Source organism: Trypanosoma conorhini (genome assembly GCF_003719485.1).
Source record: "Trypanosoma conorhini strain 025E chromosome Unknown Tco_14.4_contig_00009, whole genome shotgun sequence".
Classification (NCBI taxonomy): Eukaryota; Euglenozoa; class Kinetoplastea; order Trypanosomatida; family Trypanosomatidae; genus Trypanosoma; species Trypanosoma conorhini.
Window position 1 is genome coordinate 26,739 of NW_021704095.1, and position 18,231 is coordinate 44,969.

An 18,231-nucleotide genomic window follows, 5' to 3' on the forward strand; every position below is an offset into this window, starting at 1 on the left:
CTTTTCTTAGAGGGGCGGGGGGCATCGAAGGCAATTTTAATACAACGTTCGCCTTCGTTCATGGCGATGCGTGTCGCGCCCTTCCTTTCATTTCACTCGTCTGCCCGCGCCTCCTCCCCCCACCCCACCCCTCAGAGGCCTCTACTGCTGCCCACGGGTGCATGTCAGCTCGGCCACCGCAACCCTTACCTGCACGCTTCGTCGTCTTCTTCCTTGTTTTTACTACCCCCTCACCGTCGCCCCCTCTCTCCCGCACCACGCTCGCCTCTCTTCTCCAGCTGCGTCTCGCCGTGCGCGTGCAGCCTCCGCTTGTAACATCCGCGCACAGTTGGAGGACGCCCGCCGCACTGCAGCCTTGCGGCCGTCAAGGGGCACAAAAGTGGCTTCACCCACGCAGTCGGTCCCGCCCACACACACCGACACACACACGCACGTGGGGGAAGGAGCGGCGGCAACGCATGACGATGCAAAGACGGGTGCGAGGGAAACGGCCAAAAAAGGGAATTGCACACACACACACACACAAACACACATGGAAAACCTGAAACGCTCTCCCTTTTATGTTATTGTCTTCGCGTCTCGGCTAATTCCCTTCGTTGGATTCGTCCTGTTGCTCTTCTTGTTATTGCTGTTGTTGTTGTTGTTTTTTTCTTCATCCTTTTTTTTCCCCCTCCGCCTTTTTGTCTTCGTCTCTTTCCTCAAGCGTTCATTTTGTAAACCAAAAGTCTTTTGACCTTCACCCCCGCTTTTTTTAATATATTATATACATATATGCATATATTATGACGCCAACGGCACCCCACCCACCACGCCGCGCGTGCGGAGTGGCACAGTGGTGTGTCTCTATTCGGATGACACCTGCATGCATGCACACACGCATACATACATGCATGCATGGATATATATATATGTGTGTGTAACGCACCACTAGGCACACGTGTGCGTGTGTGTGTGTGTGTCTGTGCACAGGCACATATCAATGGGTCGACGCGGGACATTCCTAAACCTCCCCCCCCAAAAAAAAAGACGTGTCAGCGGATTTCCCTCTACATTGGCGCCTCAACCCGGCAACGCGTTCTGCAGCGCCACAAGCCACTCCTCGTAGGCCGTCTCGTTGGCCTCCTTGAACCAAAACGCCTTGCCGGTTTGGTTCTTCATCGCAAAGACGAACTTCTCATGCGCAATCGCGGCGTCGATGGGGCACACCGACGTGACGGCGCTCAGCTCTACCCGCTCCTCCGACCCCGTCGCCACATCCCGCATGACGATCGCCTCCTCGTCCAAGGAGAGGTCGCACTCCTGCCAGCCACGATCCGCCGTGTGCCGGGCGACAACCCCCCGCCGCGGCACCACGCGGCTGCTTTCGTAGTCTTGGATGTCGGAGCTGAGCACCTCGTCCACGTTGCGGGCGATCTCCTGCTGCACGCTCTGCGGGATGCGGTTGTGGTTCAGCACGCTGCGCCGCAGCGTCTCGAGCCCTTTGCGGATAAACGGCTGCTGGAACAGCTGCCGAAGCGACGGGCGGTACTTTGGGTCGAGGGAGAGCAGCTGGTCGCACACGTTGCGTATATCCTCGCTGTAAATGCTGGGGAGGGGCTGCCGGCGGGCGTGCAGGATGTTATCAATGAGCTCGTCCATGTTGCGGCCGCCAAAAGGCCGCTTGAGGGCAATCACTTCGTACAGCACCACACCGAGGGCCCACATCTCGCTCTTCTTGCTGTACGGCGCGCGGCGCCAGAGCTCCGGGCTCAGGTAGTACGGTGTGCCACAGAAGGTGGAGCCAACCGGGTTGGAGAGCGAGTCCTCGTACTGCCGCGAGAAGCCAAAGTCGCCCAACTTCACCAGCCCCGTGGTGGTGAGGAGGACGTTGGCCGTTTTCAGGTCTCTGTGCATCATCTTGTTCATGTGGATGTGGTCAAGGGCGAGGCAGAGCTGGAGAAAGATAAAGAGCACCTCGTGCTCCTTGAAGTACCGCGTCGACTGCTGCCGCGCCTTGATCTGCTTGTAGAGATCCCCGCCGTCGGCGTACTCCATGATGATGAGCAGCATCCCACCGCGCTCGTAGGAGACGTGGTGCCGCACAATGTTGGCGTTGTTGCAGCGGGAGAGACACTTCACCTCGTTTGTCACAAAGCCGCGGTCCTTGGAGCTCATGTTGTTGGTGTCCATGACTTTGGCCGCGTAGATTGTCCCCGTCTCCCGCTCCTCTACACGCCACGCGCTGCCGAAGCTGCCCTGGCCAAGTAGCTTTTTCTTTATGTACTTGCAATCCGGCCGCGTGCCGAGGATGCCCTCCAGAGGGTCCGACTTGGCGGTGTCACCCTCTGTGGGGGGCTGCGGCAGGCCGCTGTTGCCAGTTGCCACCCGTTTCGCGTCGGTCATTGGCCTCACTAGCGCTGCGCAGAAAGCGAGAGAAAGAAAGGAGGAAAAGAAAGAAAGAGAGAGGAGGAGGAGAGAGAGAGAGTGTGTGTGTGTGTGTGCGTGTGTGAGGGCGACGGGTTACACATGCACGCAGACACGCGCGGACAACAGGAGAAGGGGGAGGAGGGCGCGTGAATAGGCTCTTTGGCCCACACCCAGAGAGAGGAGCAAACGCGAGAACGTAAAAGAAGAACAGGCCCCAACAAGGCGAAATATGACGCACCACACAGGATGCTTCGCCTATTAGTCTTCAGGGAAGATAAAATCCTTTAATACTTCCTCACTCTGCCGCGTTTGCCGCATTGCCTTCATTGCAGCCTGCAGCACACGCTTGTCCGCAAAGAGGCTATTGAAGCAGGCTTCTAGTGTGCCGGCAGCCTGGCATTGGGCCAGCAGCCGCGTCAACTCCCACGCCGTGGGCGCGGGCGCCGAGTCTGACGCCAGCGGCGGCGGCAACGACGACACGCCGCTACCGCCGAAGAAACCGTCTGTCGTCTCCTTCTCGGTGAGCCACTGCAAGTGCAGCGCATCGTCGCTCCCCCACTTAATCCCAGGGTGCTCCTGCGCAAAGGCCGCCTCGATCTTGCGGACCCCCTCCGAGAGGGAAGCGACGGTCCCTGCCTCCACCATAGTGGCCGCCAGCGAGAGCTCCTTCAGTTTGCGCCGCAGCTTGGCGTGGAACAGGCGTCGGCTGTCCTTCCACGGAACCACGCCCCGCACGGCGCCCATGGCCTCCATGCGCACCGGGGTGTCGTGCAGCTCCGCGAAGCGGACGGAGACGTCGCGGTAGAGCGGCAGGAGACGGTTCTCCTCCTCGCGCAGCTGCTTCGGATCCAGCGCGGCGAGGCCTGGGTTGTTGCGGCGGATGAGCCCGCGGACGTCGGCCTCGCGGAATTTGATCTCCACGACGCCGGCGGGCTCCATCACCCCGCCGTGGGAGGTGAGGTCGCAGTACATCTCCACCGCCCCGTTGTGGTTGATGAGGGGGTCGACGACGACCCACGCCCCGCCCCGCAGCTCGCCGTGCGGGGGAATGTAGATGAAGAGGGGGCAGCTGTACACGCGGACGTTGTCGACGATGGCGGCCCCAAACTTGAGCACCTCGTCGAACATGTCCCGCATTCCGCCGGAGAAGCCGCGCCAGTTGGCCAGAATAAAGCACGGGAGCCGCTCGTGCTGGAAGTCGTCCAGCGCGTCTGCCGTCTTGCGCGCGGAGTCGGGGAACCACACCTGCCCCGCCTGCGGAACGAAGGAGGAGGCGGAGGTGGGGTCGGCGGGGTCGGCGGGGGTGTACTTGCGCGTCAGCCGCGTCTCGACAAGGATGACGCCGCACGGAATGCCGCCAAGCGTCGCCCGCCCTGTCACGACGGACTTCGCCCACCCCTCCGACGACTCCGTCCACGAGCCGCGGTCGAACAGCCCCAGCTTGCCGCCCACGCCACACACCAGTTGCCGTGGGTCGTACGCCTCCCCGCCGCCCGGCGCGAACGTCACGTCGCGGTCGACGGGGTCAGGGTAGGGCAGGGCAAGCACGCGCGGGCAGCAGCGCAGGGGGTCGACCGTGGGCGGGACGTAGTTCAGCCAGCCCAGCAGGGCCTCTGCAGAGCGGTAGTTGTTCTTTGTGTTCCAATGCGTCACACCGTTCGGCACCATCACCTGCTTTCCGCCCAGCTGGCTGTTGTCGCTATACACCTCCGTGCCAAGCAGACGGTTGAGCGCGGTGGCGCCTGTCAGGATGAGCGGGGCATCGTCGGTCTGAATCACGCGGCGGCCAATGCGGTTCAAGTAGGCGCCAATGCCAACGCTGCGCCCGGTCACAACGCTGATCGTCGGCACCTCGCTGTAGTTCTTCGACATCTGCCCCGCCACAAGACCGGACCCACGCAAGTTCTCCACACCCAAATACTCCTCGGGCCCACCAATAATGCCGTGGAGCACGTAACGCGCCGCAGCCTCCCCCGCCTCCTGCCGTGGCTCCACCGCGAGCCGCACACCAAGCCGCGTCAGCTCCTCGTAGTCGTCCGGCATGAGGTACAAATACTCCACCTCGTTCGTCTCACTCAAGGCGACGCGAAACCGCTTCTTTACCTCCACACTCAGCCCAAGCCGCGCCCCACTGTTGGCACTGATGTACACAAACGGCACGCGCAGTCGTCGCGCCAGCTCGGAGGCCGCGCTGAACACGTCATCCTCCGGGACGGCGAAGGAGCCTGACAGAAACGTGATGTCGTTGGCGACCATCACAATGCGGCGGCTTCCAGCCTCGTCCGCCTCGCTGTTGTAGTACGTCGGAGGGCGCAGCGTCACCAGCCACACGACCATGCCGCATTGGACGTGGCCCGGTCGCTTCTCCTCACAGAGCGTCTTGCCATCGGCCGCGTCAAGAAAGAGTTCCTTCGCCTTGACCAGCTCCTTTGGAATGCGGTCGCGCGAGAAGCCTCGCCCGCGCGCGTGCTGCCTCCACTGATTGCCCAGCACGGTGAGAAGCAGCTGCGGCCAGTCGTGCGCGTAGACGGTGTTGAGGGCCCTTGCCTGGAGACGCTTCAGCTGCTTCTCGGAGACCATTGGGTACGGCCCCAGCGGGACATTCTCCTCAACCTCCTCGCCCCCGCCAACGGCGGCCGCCGCCGCCGCCTCCGTCGGGTCACGCGAGGGCAGCAGAGTGCGCAGCGCAGACAGCTTTGACGCCGTGCGCAGCAGCGTGCGCAGCGTGGCGCCGCCGTTGCCGCCGTTGCCGCCGTTACCGCCGTTGCCGCTGCCGCCGTCCTTTGCCTCGAAAAAGGCCTCGTTGATGTTCTCGCTGGACATGTAGTTGGCCGTGATGGCCACGTCCTCGGAGGTCTCCGCGCGGCGCAGGCAAATCTTGCCGTTCTCAATCCACTCGTAGCTGGTGCGCATGATGACGTTGTAGCCCGAGGGCGACGAGATAAAAACGCGGAACGGGATGCATCCGCTGCTCACCCGCACGTTGAACGAGAGCTCCACCTCGGCGACGCCCAGGTAGCCCAGCCGCTGCCTGTAGGACACGCCGACGTGCTCGAACAGGCGCTTCATCTCGGCCACGTCAAACGTCAGCTCCGCCATTTTGATGAAGATGTGGTTGTAGGTGGGGTACTTGAAGGTGTTGTCGTTGCGCGCAAACTCCAGGGCATTGAAGCACTTGGCGAGCATGTGCCCCGCGTCAATCTCGTTCGCCTCGGTCCAGGCCTCGACGCCCAAGTCCCGCGGACTCAGGAACACCCGCGCAAACATGCGACTCTCCAAGTGCGACGGATTCCTCTTCTTGGGCGTCGCCCGAAACACGTGCACGTCCTTGAACGGCGTCGGGTACATGACGACGTCGTAGTTCACCAGGCGGTGCAGCTCAAGGCGCCGCGCAGAGAGCGGGGCGATGTTGCGGATCAGCGTGTCCTCGCGCCACCCGTGGCACTGGCGGTAGGTGAAGGTGTGCGGCCCGTCGGGGATGCCGTGAGCAATGAACGTGACGCGCCGCAGGCTGTCGTGCTGCAGCAGCGCCTGCGTGTGTGCGTGCAGCAGCTGTTGGCAGCGCCGCGCCGCCTCCTCGGCGTCCGCCTGGACGCTGACGGCGAAGAAGACGGTGCAGACAACGTTCTCGTGCGGGACGTGGCGCATGACGTTGTCGAGGGCCGTCGTCCACGTCTCCCACAGAACCCGGTCGTCGGCGAACATCACGCAGAAGCCTGCGCCTTTGCTCTCCGGGGCACCGTCGAGGCCGTTGTCCTCGCAAGGGGAGATACACTCCGCCCGCAGCGGGTCGTGGTCCTCGAGCGGCTCGTACTCGTAGGAGCCGTACCAGCAGCCGTCCTGGACGAAGATGTCGAGGTTCTTCACGTGGCTCTCGCCAAAGTACTCGCGGCGAATGTACAGCTCGAGGCAGAGCTGCACAAGATGCGGTGTTCTGTGGTCGAACATGACGGCGCACATGAGGTCGTCGCCGTAGCTGCCCTGAATAAGGTCGGTGATGCGGCCCTCCTCCAGCTCCTTTGCGAAGGTCGTCTTGCGCTCCTCGAAGGAGGGAAGGCTGCACTGCCGCAGCAGATACCGCACCTGCAGGGCAAGGGAGCCGTGCGTGACGGAGCTCAGCTCCAGCAGGGAGGAGAGGGTGTCCTGCAGGGACTTCAGCAGCAGCCTGTTGGTCTCCAGCATGTGCAGCAGCCCCTTGATGACCTCGTGGTGGCAGGGCTGGTGGTGGGCAAAGTCCAGCGCATACACCTCCATTGCGTCATCCTCCGCCGCGCGCAGGCGCTGGATCGCCTCCTGTCGACTGCACCGCGCAAACGGCCCTTCCACGGCGATGTAGTCGGCCACGAGGGCGTTGAGGACGGTCTTGAGCTTCTCGTTGGGCGTCGTCGCCGCCGCCGCCTCGTCCCGCGCCGCGGCGGAGAGCGCTGCCGCGAGCAGCGGGAAGTTGGCCGCGTTGAGGGCGACGGTGGAGAGGCAAAGGGAGGAGAGGTTGTCAAATGCCTCCTGCAGCCGCCGCGCCAGCGAGGTGCCGGGGAAGTGGTAGCCGCGCAGCATGTTGTACAGCGCCTCCACGCCGAGCTGGGCCCGCGTGAGCCCGTTGGGCCGCTCCAGCCGCCGCTCCCGCTCCCCGACGAGCGGCGCGGGCCACGGCTCCTGCGCCTCCTGCGGGCGGCAGACGTTGCTTGGGTCCGCCAGCGTGATGTCGCCGACGACGGTGCCGACGGCGATGGTGCTGCCGGGCGCCACACGGTGGTGCAGCACCCCCGCCGCGGTCGCCCGCAGCGGCAGGATCATCTTCATCACCTCCACCTCCGCGATGGTGCGGCCCTCCGCCACCTGCCCGCCGTCGTTGACGACGTAGCGCACGAAGCGGCCCGGGACGGACGACAAGATCTTCGTCGGGTCCGTGTCGCCGGTGAAGGTGGTCTCCTTGCCGCCGATGGAGATGCGCAGACTCGTCGGCTCCTTCGCCGCGTAGGCGATGAAACTTCTCCCCCCTATGCGCAGCTGCAGTCCCCCCGACTTCAGCCTGCGGAAGGGCACCGTGACGACGCTGCCGTTGAGCGAGACGGCAACCTCGCTGGGGCTCACGCAGCCCATGGTGACGGTGTACTTTTTGGCGCGATTCACGTACGACTCAGTTAGGCAGTTGGTTAGATAGTCAGGTGAGGGAACGTGCCCCGCAACTAGAAAGGTAACGTATTTGCCGGCGTTTTCCTCGCCCTTGCGCAGCATGCGGAAGACGCAGGCGGCGATGAGGGCGAGGTAGACGTCCTGCTCCTGCGGCCGCTGCACCGCGCGCTCGGCGATGAGGCGGTCGAGCCACGCCGTGCTGACGTCGCAGGCGATGAACTCCTCCCGCTCCAGCAGCTCCAGCACGTACGAGACGGAGGTGTGGATCTCCCCGCGAATGACGAGGTTGCGCAGCGCCATGACCATCCCGCGGCGCGCGTCCTCGCGGGTCTCGCCGGAGCTAAAAATGTGGCCGAACTGCGAGTCCGCAAACTGGTGCACCTCGCCCCCGGGGCCGATGGAGAAGTACCCCCAGCACTCCTTGCTGTTCCTGAAGGTGATCTCCTCCACGCGGCCGGAGGTGGGGCGAAACCCCTCCTCCGTGTCCTCCGCGGTCACGCGCACGGCGATGGTGTGCCCCTTCGCCGGCGGCGTCCCGCGCCGCGCAACGTCGATCGGCGTCGTCGTGTACGGCCGCTCCCCGTAGAAGCTGCGCACCTCCGGCACCCGGTAGAGCGGGACGCCCATGCCGACGCAGAGCAGGGCGGCCGGCAGGTTGACGCCGGAGATCAGCTCCGACACCGGGTGCTCCACCTGCAGCCGGGGGTTGAGCTCGAGGAAGAAGAACTTGCCGGTGGCCTTGTCGTACATGTACTCCACGGTGCCGACCCCGCGGTAGCCGACGGCGTTGGCGAGGCGTATCGCGGCCGCCTCCATCGAGGCGATGACCGCGGGGTCCACGCCAAACGCGGGGCCCTCCTCAATGATCTTTTGGTGGCGCCGCTGCACGGAGCAGTCGCGGGTGTGGACCGCGATGCAGTCGCCGTAGTTGTCGGCGAGCAGCTGCACCTCAAGGTGCCGCACATTCTCCAGCATCCGCATCACGAAGATGTGACAGCCCTTCACCTCCTCCGAGACCGCCAGAAACATCTCGGGCACGTCCTCCATGCGCAGGCAGCAGCGGATGCCTTTGCCGCCGCCGCCTTCCGAGGCCTTTATCATGACAGGGAACCCAATCCGGCCACACACCTCCTCGCACTCCCCCACGGAGGTGATGTACGCCTTTTCGTACACCAGCGGGTCCACCTCAAAGACGCCCGGCGGGAGGCGAATCTCATCCCCGCTCCACGGCACCGTTGGCACGCCGTTCGACTGCGCCACGATGGTGGAGGCGATCTTGTCGCCAAGCGCGAACATGGCCGACTCCGAGGGGCCAAGAAAAACAACCCTGTTCGCAAGCCTGGCGCACTCCAGCGACAACACCGGATTCTCCGACGCGTGGCCCCAGCCGGGGTAGATGGCGTCGCAGGAGGTCTGCAGCGCCGTGTGCATGATGAGGTCGACATTGGCGTAGTTGTTTGCGTTTGGGCCGCCCGGGACGGGGACGTGGCGGTCGGCGAGGGAGATAAACTCCGCGTTGGCGTGCAGATCCTCCGGCGTTGCCATCACTACAAACTCCACCGCCTCGGAATCCCCAATGTGCTCATAGAGCCACGAGCGGATAGAGTCAATGCCCTTTACCGCGGCAAGGCCATTGTTTGCGATAAGGACCCGCTCGATCGTCTTGGTGCCGCCGAGAAACATGCGGAACTCCGAGAGGTTGCGGAAAGGCAACTGCTGCAGCGACGCCCTGCGTTCGGCGAAGTCCATTTCCTCGCCGCTTCTTTTCTGATTGCGTTTGCTTGTTTAGTGCAATTCGTTAATCCCCGCCGCTGTTTTTTTTGCTATTTTTTTTCTTCGTTTTTTTTTTTGCTTTCGCTTTTGCTGGCGACTCGCTGCGACTCGCTTCGCGTGCGCGTTGGCGTGAGCGAGCGCGCGGGGGGCGGCGGCCAACGGAGAAGAAGTGAGAGGCAAAAGGGGGCGCAACGCCGCCTGCACACGAGTGTGTGTGCGTGTGTGTGGAGGAGGACGCGGGAGCTTCGCCGCAGCGTCGGCGCGCACACACACACGCAAAGAGAGCGAGAGGGAGAAGCATAGTTATGTATATAAATGTATAGATGGAGGGAGGGAGAGGGAGAGATGTGTGCCCGCTGCCGCAGGAGACTACGCGCCCACCGACGCTGCCGCCCGCTCCGCTACCGCCCAACCGACGGCGACGACGGCGACGACGGCGACTCGGAGCGGGAGCGCTTCAGTGGCGGCTCGGTGGCCTCCTCCGCTTCCGCCTCCTCCGCCTCTTCGATCTCCGCCTCGCGCCCGCTCTTGAGGCGGGGGGTGCCGCTGCTGCCGCCGCCGGGCGCGAGGGGGCGCGGGGGCAGCACCTCGACGCCAAACTCCACCGCCATCGCGTCGAACTCGAGCTCGGAGATGCCCCGCATGCTGCGCTCCAGCGTGCTCGCCACGCTGGACGTCTCGGCGTCGGCGGAGCGCGCCTCCTCCGGCGTCTCCTGCAGCGCGTGCTCCAGCCTGAGGGCGAGGGCGGGGGAGCGGGCGCGCAGCGCCTCCCCGTGCGCGGCCCAGAGGCGGGTCCCGAGTGACTGGCAAAGACCAGCGCCCTTCCCGGCGCCGTCCCGCTGCCGCTGCCGCAGCTCATCCTCGTCTGCCGCGCCGTTGCCGCAGCTGTCTGGGGGCTCCTCCTCCTCGTCCTCGCTGTGCAGCAGGTGCAGAAAGGGGCTGCCGGCTGGTTGGGGGACGCCCCGCGCCCTCTCACTCTTCTCGCGGTGAATCGAGCGACAGACAGAGTCCAGCAGATGCGCCAGCGACGCGCTGAGGACGTTGCTACGCCACGCACACGCCATGTAGCGCCGGGCTGCTGTGTCAAGCAGCGTGCCGTCGCCGAGCAGTTTCTCCACGATGCGCTGCTTGCCGCTGTTTAGCACGGCCGCAACAAAGGCCACGACAGAAGACTGCACGTTGGCACTCGAGCGGACCTTTGAGCGCAGTGCGGCGTCAAGGCCCGCTGGCAAGTCCGCCCGAACCAAGACGTTTGCAAAGGCGGCGCTCAGCGCCTCGCTGATGTCGTCCGTGATGGCGGTGAGGACCTTGAACGCGTGCAGCACCCGCGCCTCCTCGTGGGAGCCGCGTGCAATCGACTCCCCGCTGGCGAGCGTCGTGGCGACGCAGGCGGCGAGCGGAAGCAGCGGGGGCCGTCGCCCCAGCGCCCCCTCCACCCAGAAGCGTACCACGTCGCTCTTTGTCGCGCCGCCCATTTCCATGAGGTCTGGCACGTACTGCAGCATGCCGATCCCGCAACTCACAACCGCGTCCACGGCCGCCTGCAGCTCCGTGCCGCGCTGGCTCGTCACCATGCACTGCAGCAGCAGCTCCAAGAGACAGCCGTCGGGGCTCGCAGACGCCTCCGCAACCAGTGCGCCACGCCCGGATGGGTATAGCATGATGCAGCTGCAGACAATGTCACACGCCATCTGCATCGCCATTCCAGGCGTCGTGCGGGGCGGGTGCGGTGGTGCGGAGGGTGTTGGCTGCGGCTGCGGCGTGGCCGCGTAGGCGCGTATTGCGTTCTCCAGCACAAAGCGGAGAAAGGGCAGCAGTCCGGCCTCCACAAGAGCCTCGAAGAGCGAGGCTCTGAGGTTCAGTGCCATCATCGTGTTTTTAATGGTCTTGCTCATGTCGTGAATGAAGGCGAGAACTTCGAAGGCGTCCTCGACGTCGCCAACGGCGCGCTTGAACGCCCGTGGAATAAATACGGGCGACCGGCAAATTTCCTCCACAAGACGGAGTTTGGTGGACGCGAGGTACGTGCTGAGCAGCGAGGACGGCACGGCGTCCGCCTCGTCAAGGCTGAGCGGCAGCAGGTCTTTGAGGTAGCCGCAGGAGTACAGCACGTGAATGCGGGCCAGGAGGCTCTCCGGGAGCTGCAGCGGGTTGCGAAAAGTCGCGCGACGCTCCTCGAAGCTGACAAACCCCGTGCTGCGCTCCCGCCGCCCAATGGCGTACTGCACGATGTCCACGCACATGTCAACGAGCGAGTTCTCCACGAATTGTGCAATTATTTTTCCGTCTGTGTTAAACGGCGAGCGCAGCAGCGCGAGCGTGATCTGCCCCGCCAGGTCCATGCCGCGCACGTCCCCGTCACGCCGGCACGCCTGAAACAGCTCCGCGAGCTCCTTGAAGTAGGCGTCGCAGCCGCGCACGTACATGCCGAAGCGCTGGGCGTTGGTCGTGACGGCGGAAAGGATCGCCGGCAGGTTTTCGCGGCACACCGCCCAGTGGCTGCAGATGGACAGCGCTCCCACCGCCTCGGCGCCGTTCATTTCGCGCGACAAGGCGCTCTTCCGGGACCGCTGGTAGGCCACGATCTCGCCGTATATCTTCTCGCAGCCCTCCTTTGTGTTGAAGCTGCACGCCATGCAGCGGCCCAGCTGCGGGTCCGTCCACCACAGGATGGTCTCGCTGTGCACGACGTAGGCGTCCGCGAGGGTGATGGGCGTGCTCATCAGCAGCTCCGCCGGGTTGTCGATGTCGACGATATCCAAGTGCCCCACCGCCCCCTCCGCGCCGCCGCCGACGTCGTCCAGCGCCGCGGAGGAATGGAGGACGACGGACACGACACCGACGCCCATCTCCGTCCACGAGTCGTCGTCGGACATGCTCGCGTACAGCTTCGCCTTGGTGAGGCTCTCCCCCGCGTCCTCCATTGCGGCCGGGACCCCGTCAGTGCCTCCTGCAAAGTGCGGTGTGTCCGGTGCGTGTTTGCCTCCGCGCCTTTGACCTGCGGAGCCTTCGCAGCTACTACAACCAGTGGGGGGTTTCTGCAGGTGGGGGAACGGGCACAAAGGCGGGGGAGAGAAGGTGAGGAGAGGAATGCACCGCCCAGGCGGGGCGGCGTCAGGGCCTGTCCGCGGCGGGAGGGGCACGGACGCGCAGCAACAGACACAGGCACGCACGCGCCCCTGGCACCGGCGCCGCCTCACGGTTCATACAGTACAGACTCCAACACACACGCACACACACACACACACACCCGCTCCCCAGCTCGCTCCGTACAATACGACGCACACTCGTCACAGTGCGGGCGAAGCGTGGCGCTCGCTAACGCGCGGCACAGCGGGGTCGCGGTCGTTCGCCGAGGCGCTGCGCTCCAGCCGCGACACGGCACGGCCGCGCTCGATCAAGTCGTCGAACTGCGTGACGAGTCCGTCAAGCCGCTGCAGGCGTGTGTTGTTCTTGCAACGCTGCTCGTTCAGCATTTTCGAGTACCGCAGCATTGACCGCGTCACGTCATTCGTGGAGACGGAGCGGCGCAGGGGAGTCGCCACGGCGAGCGAGGCGTCGGCCGGACGACGGCTCTGCTCCCCCCGCGGCACATGTGCGGCGGGCACGTCGGTCACACCGGGCCGCGCTTCGCCACGCACCCCCACGCCGCAGGCCACGACCAGACGACTCTTCGCGTCGAAGGCCTCGCAGGCGGCCGCAGCCACCGCCTGCGCAAAGCTCGTGGCGCCGTCCATCAGCCAGCGGCAGAAATGTGTCGTGCCGCGGCAGTCGCTGGGGCGCGCCTGCTCCTCTGCCGCCGCCACCAGCGCCCTGTGAATGACACGGCACACCTCCCGCATCCCCTGCAGCGCCTCGCACAACAGCGTGCGTCGGCCCTCGGCCTCCTGCAGCCTGCAGCGGGAACACTGCTTCTCCAACTGAAGCTCACGCAGCTGCCGCCGCAGCGCAGAGGAGGAAGGCTGCTGCCCGTCCAGCGCCCCGCGCCGTTCCACCGACGCCGCCCGAAGGCCATCCGCCGTTGCCCGCAGCTCCGCCACCTCCTGCGCGTGCCTCGAACGCGTCCGTGCGGCGGCCTGCTGCGCCTCCTCCTCCTGCACGCGCAGGCGGGAACGCAGCGCGCACGCCTCCTCCTCGTGGCGTTCGTTGCTGGCCCTCAGCTCGGCCTGCAGCGACTCGATGTGTCGCGCCATCTCCGCCATGTCCCGCCGCGCACGTGCCTCGTACGCCTCGTGCTGCTCTCGCAGCTCACGACACCTCCGCTCCGACAGCTCCTGCGACGTCTGCAACGCCCTCGTCAGCGCCGCCGTCTCGCTCTCGTGCACCGCCTGCAGCTCACGCAGCTCCTCAGCCGTGCCCGTCTGCCGCCGCGCCTCGGAGAGCTGCTGCAGGTCCGCTTCCGACTGACGCAGGAGCTCCGCCGAAAAGTACTCCACGTCCCGCAGCATGCCGGCGGCGGCGAGAAAAACCGAGCGACGGCCCGCCAAGTTCTGCTGAAACGCCAGTAACACACGCTCGTACTGCCTCGCGATGCCGTCCAGCGCCTCGTGCCGTTCCACCGACGCCGCCCGAAGGCCATCCGCCGTTGCCCGCAGCTCCGCCACCTCCTGCGCGTGCCTCGAACGCGTCCGTGCGGCGGCCTGCTGCGCCTCCTCCTCCTGCACGCGCAGGCGGGAACGCAGCGCGCACGCCTCCTCCTCGTGGCGTTCGTTGCTGGCCCTCAGCTCGGCCTGCAGCGACTCGATGTGTCGCGCCATCTCCGCCATGTCCCGCCGCGCACGTGCCTCGTACGCCTCGTGCTGCTCTCGCACGTTTCTTGACTCCGCGACCTCGTCTACAACCCCCGCGGTGGCAATTCTGTCCTCGAGGAAGTTTTGGTACTGCACTAACTCGTCAAGCAAAGTCTCATGTCGCTCCCGCTGCGCCTCGAGGGCCTCCGTGGTGGCGGCACGCATCTCCTCCACGACGACGCGCACGTGCTCGGCCATCAGCAACCGTTCCGTGGAGAGAAGCCGCATTGCCTGCGCGACCGGTGCGGCGGCGGCGGCGCACACCTCCTGGCAGAACTCCAAGCAGAGGCACTCACGCCTCGCAAACCAGTTCGCGGCAGTCGCAGCGAAGGTAACCCACAGTGCGCCGTACCGCCGCAGGTCGGCGGCGCCACGTGTGTTCTGCGCCGCTTGTGTGTTCTCCATCGCTACCCTGGCGGCTGCCGCGTCGGTCGCAGACAATTCTGCCGCCGTAGCCAGCGAAGCGGTAATCGGGTGCGTGTGGAGGAAAAACAGCTTCAGTTTGGCGTCATGCAGGCCTGCCAGCAACCCCGTCGAGGCGCTGAGCCAAGACGCAGCGGCCCCGGCGATCGCCGACATATGCTTTTCGCCTCTTTGGCCCTTTCTCCTGAAAGAAAAGAGCAGCCAGCGGCTAAACGCATCCCGTGCGCAGTACTCAACGAGGAGGCAGCCCATATCCTGCAGGCGCCCCGCCGCACCGTCGAGCTCCACCCGCAGCGCCTGCCGCTCCTCATGTAGCACCGCCCCAATACGCAAGGCGCAGAGCCCTTGCTGCAGACTTTGCTGCTCGCAGAGCTCCTCGTGGTGCAGGGCGAGGCGCTCCTCGTGCTCCATGGCAGCAAACCGCACGAACTGAGCTGTTTGTCCATCCTGCAGCTGTGTCAGCTGAGCGTCTTTGGCCGTTTGCTTCCACAGTTCGACGTGGGCCGTTAGCCTGGAGACAGTTTCCCGCAGCCACGCAGACTGCCGCGCCTCCTCCAAGAGCTCCGCGCGCACGCGCGTCTCCGCGACCTCACGCTCTGCCTTGTGGCACAACGACTGTCGTGCGGCCTCCTCCAGTGCCGTGAGGCAGCGGCGGCGGAAGGGTTCGTCCTGCAGAAACTCCTCCACTGCGGCGCAGTGCCGCCGTGCCTGCCACCCCGCCGCCGTGGCCCAAACTTCCCGCTTCGCCTCCTCCAGCTCCACTTGCGCCGCCTGCCGCACCCGCGCAAGCCGCCGGTGCACCGCGTGCAGTCGCCATGACGCCCAGTTGCGCCGCAGTTGCCCCGCGGCGTGGGCACGGTGCAGCAGCGTCGCCCCCTCCGTCGCTCTGCGGCGCAGATGCCTCACTTGAGTTTGGAGTTCCGCACGCGCCGCGTCAAGGTGCCGCTCGGCAACCTCGCAGCGCCCCTGCAGGAGCGCCACGCGCCGGCTCAGCGGGGCGACGAGGCCGGCCTGCTCCGCAAGCTCCACCAGCCGCTCCGTCAGCTCGGCGCTGCGCCGCCCCGCCTCGCAAAGCAGGGCGCGAGAGGCACGGTGGAGCAGCTCAACCTTCGCCGACACGCACGTGTCCGCCGCAGTCCACGCCTCCCGCGCCACTGCGGCAAGCGATGCCAGCCGCGCCCTCGTTGCCGCTGCGAGCTGCGTGGCTCGCTCCTCCTCCTTGCGGCCCCTCGCCTCCGCGGCAAGCAGCTGGTGCGTCAGCCGCCGCTCCCGCTCCGCGTAGTGCCGCGCCAACTCCTCCTGTTGCCGCACGTAGTTGCTCGTGCGCTCACTAAACTCGTACGCCATCTCGTCCATGGCGTTCTTGAGGCGCACCACCTCCTCCTCGCGCTCCTGCTCCAGGCGGGAAATCGCATCGTGCGCGCGGCGTTCCTGCGCCCCATCGCGGGAGACGTGCTGCTGAAAGTCCAACGCGGCACACCGCAGCTCCTGCTCGGAGCGCCGAAGCTCCGCCTCAAGCTCCACTGCCCGACGACGCTGCGTCTCTAACGCGGCTTGAAGCCGCTGCGCCCGCCAGCGGTAAAAGCACCGCGCTCGCCGCTCCCTGCTCGACCTGGTCGCTGCGTACCGACTGGCGATGGTGTCACGAAGCCTCTTGAGCTGACGCCCGCTCTCCGCGTGCTGACGATCCGCGCAGGCGCCAAGGGCCCGGCGCAACCAACGACCCAGCAGCCGCGCCTGCAGCCGCCGCGAAAGCGCCCGCTGAAACAAACCTGCCGCGGCATCCTGCGCAGCGGCCAGTTGACTGTCCCTGCCCGCCAGCTGCAGCTGAAACTCTGCCTCCCGCCGCCGCTGCAGCTCAAGCTGGCCCTCAAAGTAGCGCCGCATTGCCTGCCTTGCCACGCCCACGTCATTCTCCTCGAGGAGGCCGCAGAGGAGGCGTGTGCCGTGCTCGAGGTGCCGCACCGCCTCCTCCTGCTTCGCCTGCGACGAGGACTGCAGCGCCAAGGCGGCGTCCGCCGCGTCGCCCGCGGCCCGCATCCGGCGCAGGGCGATCAGGTCGCGTTGTGCCTCGAGCACGGCGCACTGCGCCTGCCGAAGGGTGCCCTGCAGCTCCTCCATCGACCACACTGCACCGGCGCAGGGAGGGGAGGAAGAATGCAGAAAAGCCACGTTCGCAGGGTGCGGCAGGGCAATACAGCAAGGCAACCATCACACACGGGCGCAAGAACAACAGTACACACACACGCACACATCAATAAAATAAGTGAATAAGTACACACACATAGTCACAGGTGCACACTGTCACATGCGTGCGGAGGAAACCCGCGGGGCGGCGGAGTGTGCGCATCCCACACTGCGACGGCCCACTGGCGGTGCCACTCTCCACCGCAGAAACACCTCAACACGAATGGCTCTCACACGCAGAGAAAAAAAATGAACAAACGACCACAAAATTCCGTGTGGCGGGGTGACTAAAAGACAAGTACGGTGTAGTCGGATGGGGAGGAAAGTACAATGAGTCCCCCCCAGGTGGAGGGTGAACGCGCAGAGGGAGAGGGGATTTACCAGAAAGCGCCAAGCGACGATGACTCCCACCTGAAACCCGCACCACCCTATGAGGAGGACCGCCTCTCCCTGCGATACTTCAGCTGCTCCGCCGCCGCAAAATGGATGCGGATAGCACAGTACACCCCCACTAACACGACTGCAAGGCCAATCAGCAGCAGCAAAAAGGCAACGTACCAGTGGGCCTCGAAGAAGCCTCGCTTGATTTTGTACGACACGCGGACGTAAGGCGTCGGGGAGGCCTGGAACGGACCTTCCTGCAGCGCGGCGCCGCCAGCGAGGCAACCGCCCGCCAGAAGCAGCACGGCCGCCCGCCCGCAGAGAACCGAAGTGCGCATAGCGCTTCACTGCCGCTCAGAGCCACGCAGCAGCCACCGCAGGGGGGAACCAAAAACAAAGAAAAACATGAAGAAAAAGAAAGGATGGGACGTAGAAAACAGGCAGCAATGCAAAAAAGGGAAAAGGGGCCCTGCCGCGCAGGCCCACACACACGAAAGGAGAAAAAACACGTGGAACAGCGTGGCAGCGGCGCACAGCAAATGCGCCGCGAAACACCATAGCCACTGCCTTCACGCAACAACAGAAGCAAAGTTTAGCTAAACCACTCACACAACGCAACACAGCCAAAGAAACAAAACATCCCGCTACAATACGGCGGACCGATGCAACACGCCCCAAGAACACTCCGCGGTCACGCGACAGAGGCAGTGTTGCAACGACTCCAGCAGCAGCTCCAGCTTCCGTCCAACGAACTGGGCGAAAAGATCAACCACAGCAGACACACGCCCTTCATACGCCCACAGCAGCAACTCGCCGCAACTTACTCCCACACATGACAAAGTCATTCCGTGAAGCCGCTCAATCGCAGCGGTCTCGCGCGACACGGCATCAGCTTCACAGAGGCGCAAAAGCTCCTCCGCACGCTCCACGTGGCGCAGCATCGTCTCCTCCGCGTCCTCGGCGCCCACAACCGCCGTTTCAAAGTCCTCGGCAAGCCCCTGCATCAGTGACTCAACGATCCGCTTCGCCGCGCACACCTCCCCCAGCTCCTCCTCCAGCGTTTCCAGCCGCTGCACAAGCAATTCCTCACGGGCCCCGGCGTCCACAATTCGTGCCTCCAGCTCAGCAAGGTGCCGCT

General features: G+C 65.1%; 5 protein-coding genes across 5 annotated transcripts in view, besides 13 other annotated features; all 5 read right to left on the reverse strand.

Moving 5' to 3' along the window:
* The first annotated feature begins 408 nt into the window (after window positions 1-408).
* Window positions 409-433: a microsatellite.
* Window positions 434-507: 74 nt separating this feature from the next.
* Window positions 508-533: a microsatellite.
* Window positions 534-608: 75 nt separating this feature from the next.
* Window positions 609-648: a microsatellite.
* Window positions 649-754: 106 nt separating this feature from the next.
* Window positions 755-784: a microsatellite.
* Window positions 785-859: 75 nt separating this feature from the next.
* Window positions 860-900: a microsatellite.
* A 37-nt stretch (window positions 901-937) lies between these two features.
* Window positions 938-964: a microsatellite.
* A 95-nt stretch (window positions 965-1,059) lies between these two features.
* Window positions 1,060-2,382, reverse strand: Tco025E_00412 (putative serine/threonine-protein kinase a, putative,protein kinase; the record flags this gene model as incomplete). Its single annotated transcript, XM_029367354.1, has 1 exon — window positions 1,060-2,382. The coding sequence occupies one exon, from the start codon at window positions 2,380-2,382 to the stop codon at window positions 1,060-1,062; it is 1,323 nt and encodes a 440-aa protein (XP_029232548.1).
* A 27-nt stretch (window positions 2,383-2,409) lies between these two features.
* Window positions 2,410-2,464: a sequence feature (A-rich).
* Window positions 2,464-2,488: a microsatellite.
* A 176-nt stretch (window positions 2,489-2,664) lies between these two features.
* Window positions 2,665-9,288, reverse strand: Tco025E_00413 (acetyl-CoA carboxylase 1; the record flags this gene model as incomplete). Its single annotated transcript, XM_029367355.1, has 1 exon — window positions 2,665-9,288. One exon carries the CDS (start codon window positions 9,286-9,288, stop codon window positions 2,665-2,667), a length of 6,624 nt encoding a protein of 2,207 aa, XP_029232549.1.
* A 65-nt stretch (window positions 9,289-9,353) lies between these two features.
* Window positions 9,354-9,389: a microsatellite.
* A 31-nt stretch (window positions 9,390-9,420) lies between these two features.
* Window positions 9,421-9,454: a microsatellite.
* Window positions 9,455-9,520: 66 nt separating this feature from the next.
* Window positions 9,521-9,539: a microsatellite.
* Window positions 9,540-9,713: 174 nt separating this feature from the next.
* On the reverse strand, window positions 9,714-12,236 carry Tco025E_00414 (uncharacterized protein; the record flags this gene model as incomplete). Its single annotated transcript, XM_029367356.1, has 1 exon — window positions 9,714-12,236. The coding sequence occupies one exon, from the start codon at window positions 12,234-12,236 to the stop codon at window positions 9,714-9,716; it is 2,523 nt and encodes an 840-aa protein (XP_029232550.1).
* A 298-nt stretch (window positions 12,237-12,534) lies between these two features.
* Window positions 12,535-12,562: a microsatellite.
* A 40-nt stretch (window positions 12,563-12,602) lies between these two features.
* Tco025E_00415 (uncharacterized protein) lies at window positions 12,603-16,646 on the reverse strand (the record flags this gene model as incomplete). Its single annotated transcript, XM_029367357.1, has 1 exon — window positions 12,603-16,646. The coding sequence occupies one exon, from the start codon at window positions 16,644-16,646 to the stop codon at window positions 12,603-12,605; it is 4,044 nt and encodes a 1,347-aa protein (XP_029232551.1).
* Window positions 16,647-17,482: 836 nt separating this feature from the next.
* Window positions 17,483-17,513: a sequence feature (A-rich).
* Window positions 17,514-17,737: 224 nt separating this feature from the next.
* Tco025E_00416 (uncharacterized protein) overlaps window positions 17,738-18,231 on the reverse strand; it is a gene marked incomplete at both ends in the record, with an annotated part of 1,863 nt that continues 1,369 nt past the window's right edge. Inside the window, one exon of the mRNA XM_029367358.1 lies at window positions 17,738-18,231. This exon is cut by the window's right edge and continues 1,369 nt beyond it. Within this exon, the coding sequence (XP_029232552.1) occupies window positions 17,738-18,231 (494 nt within the window).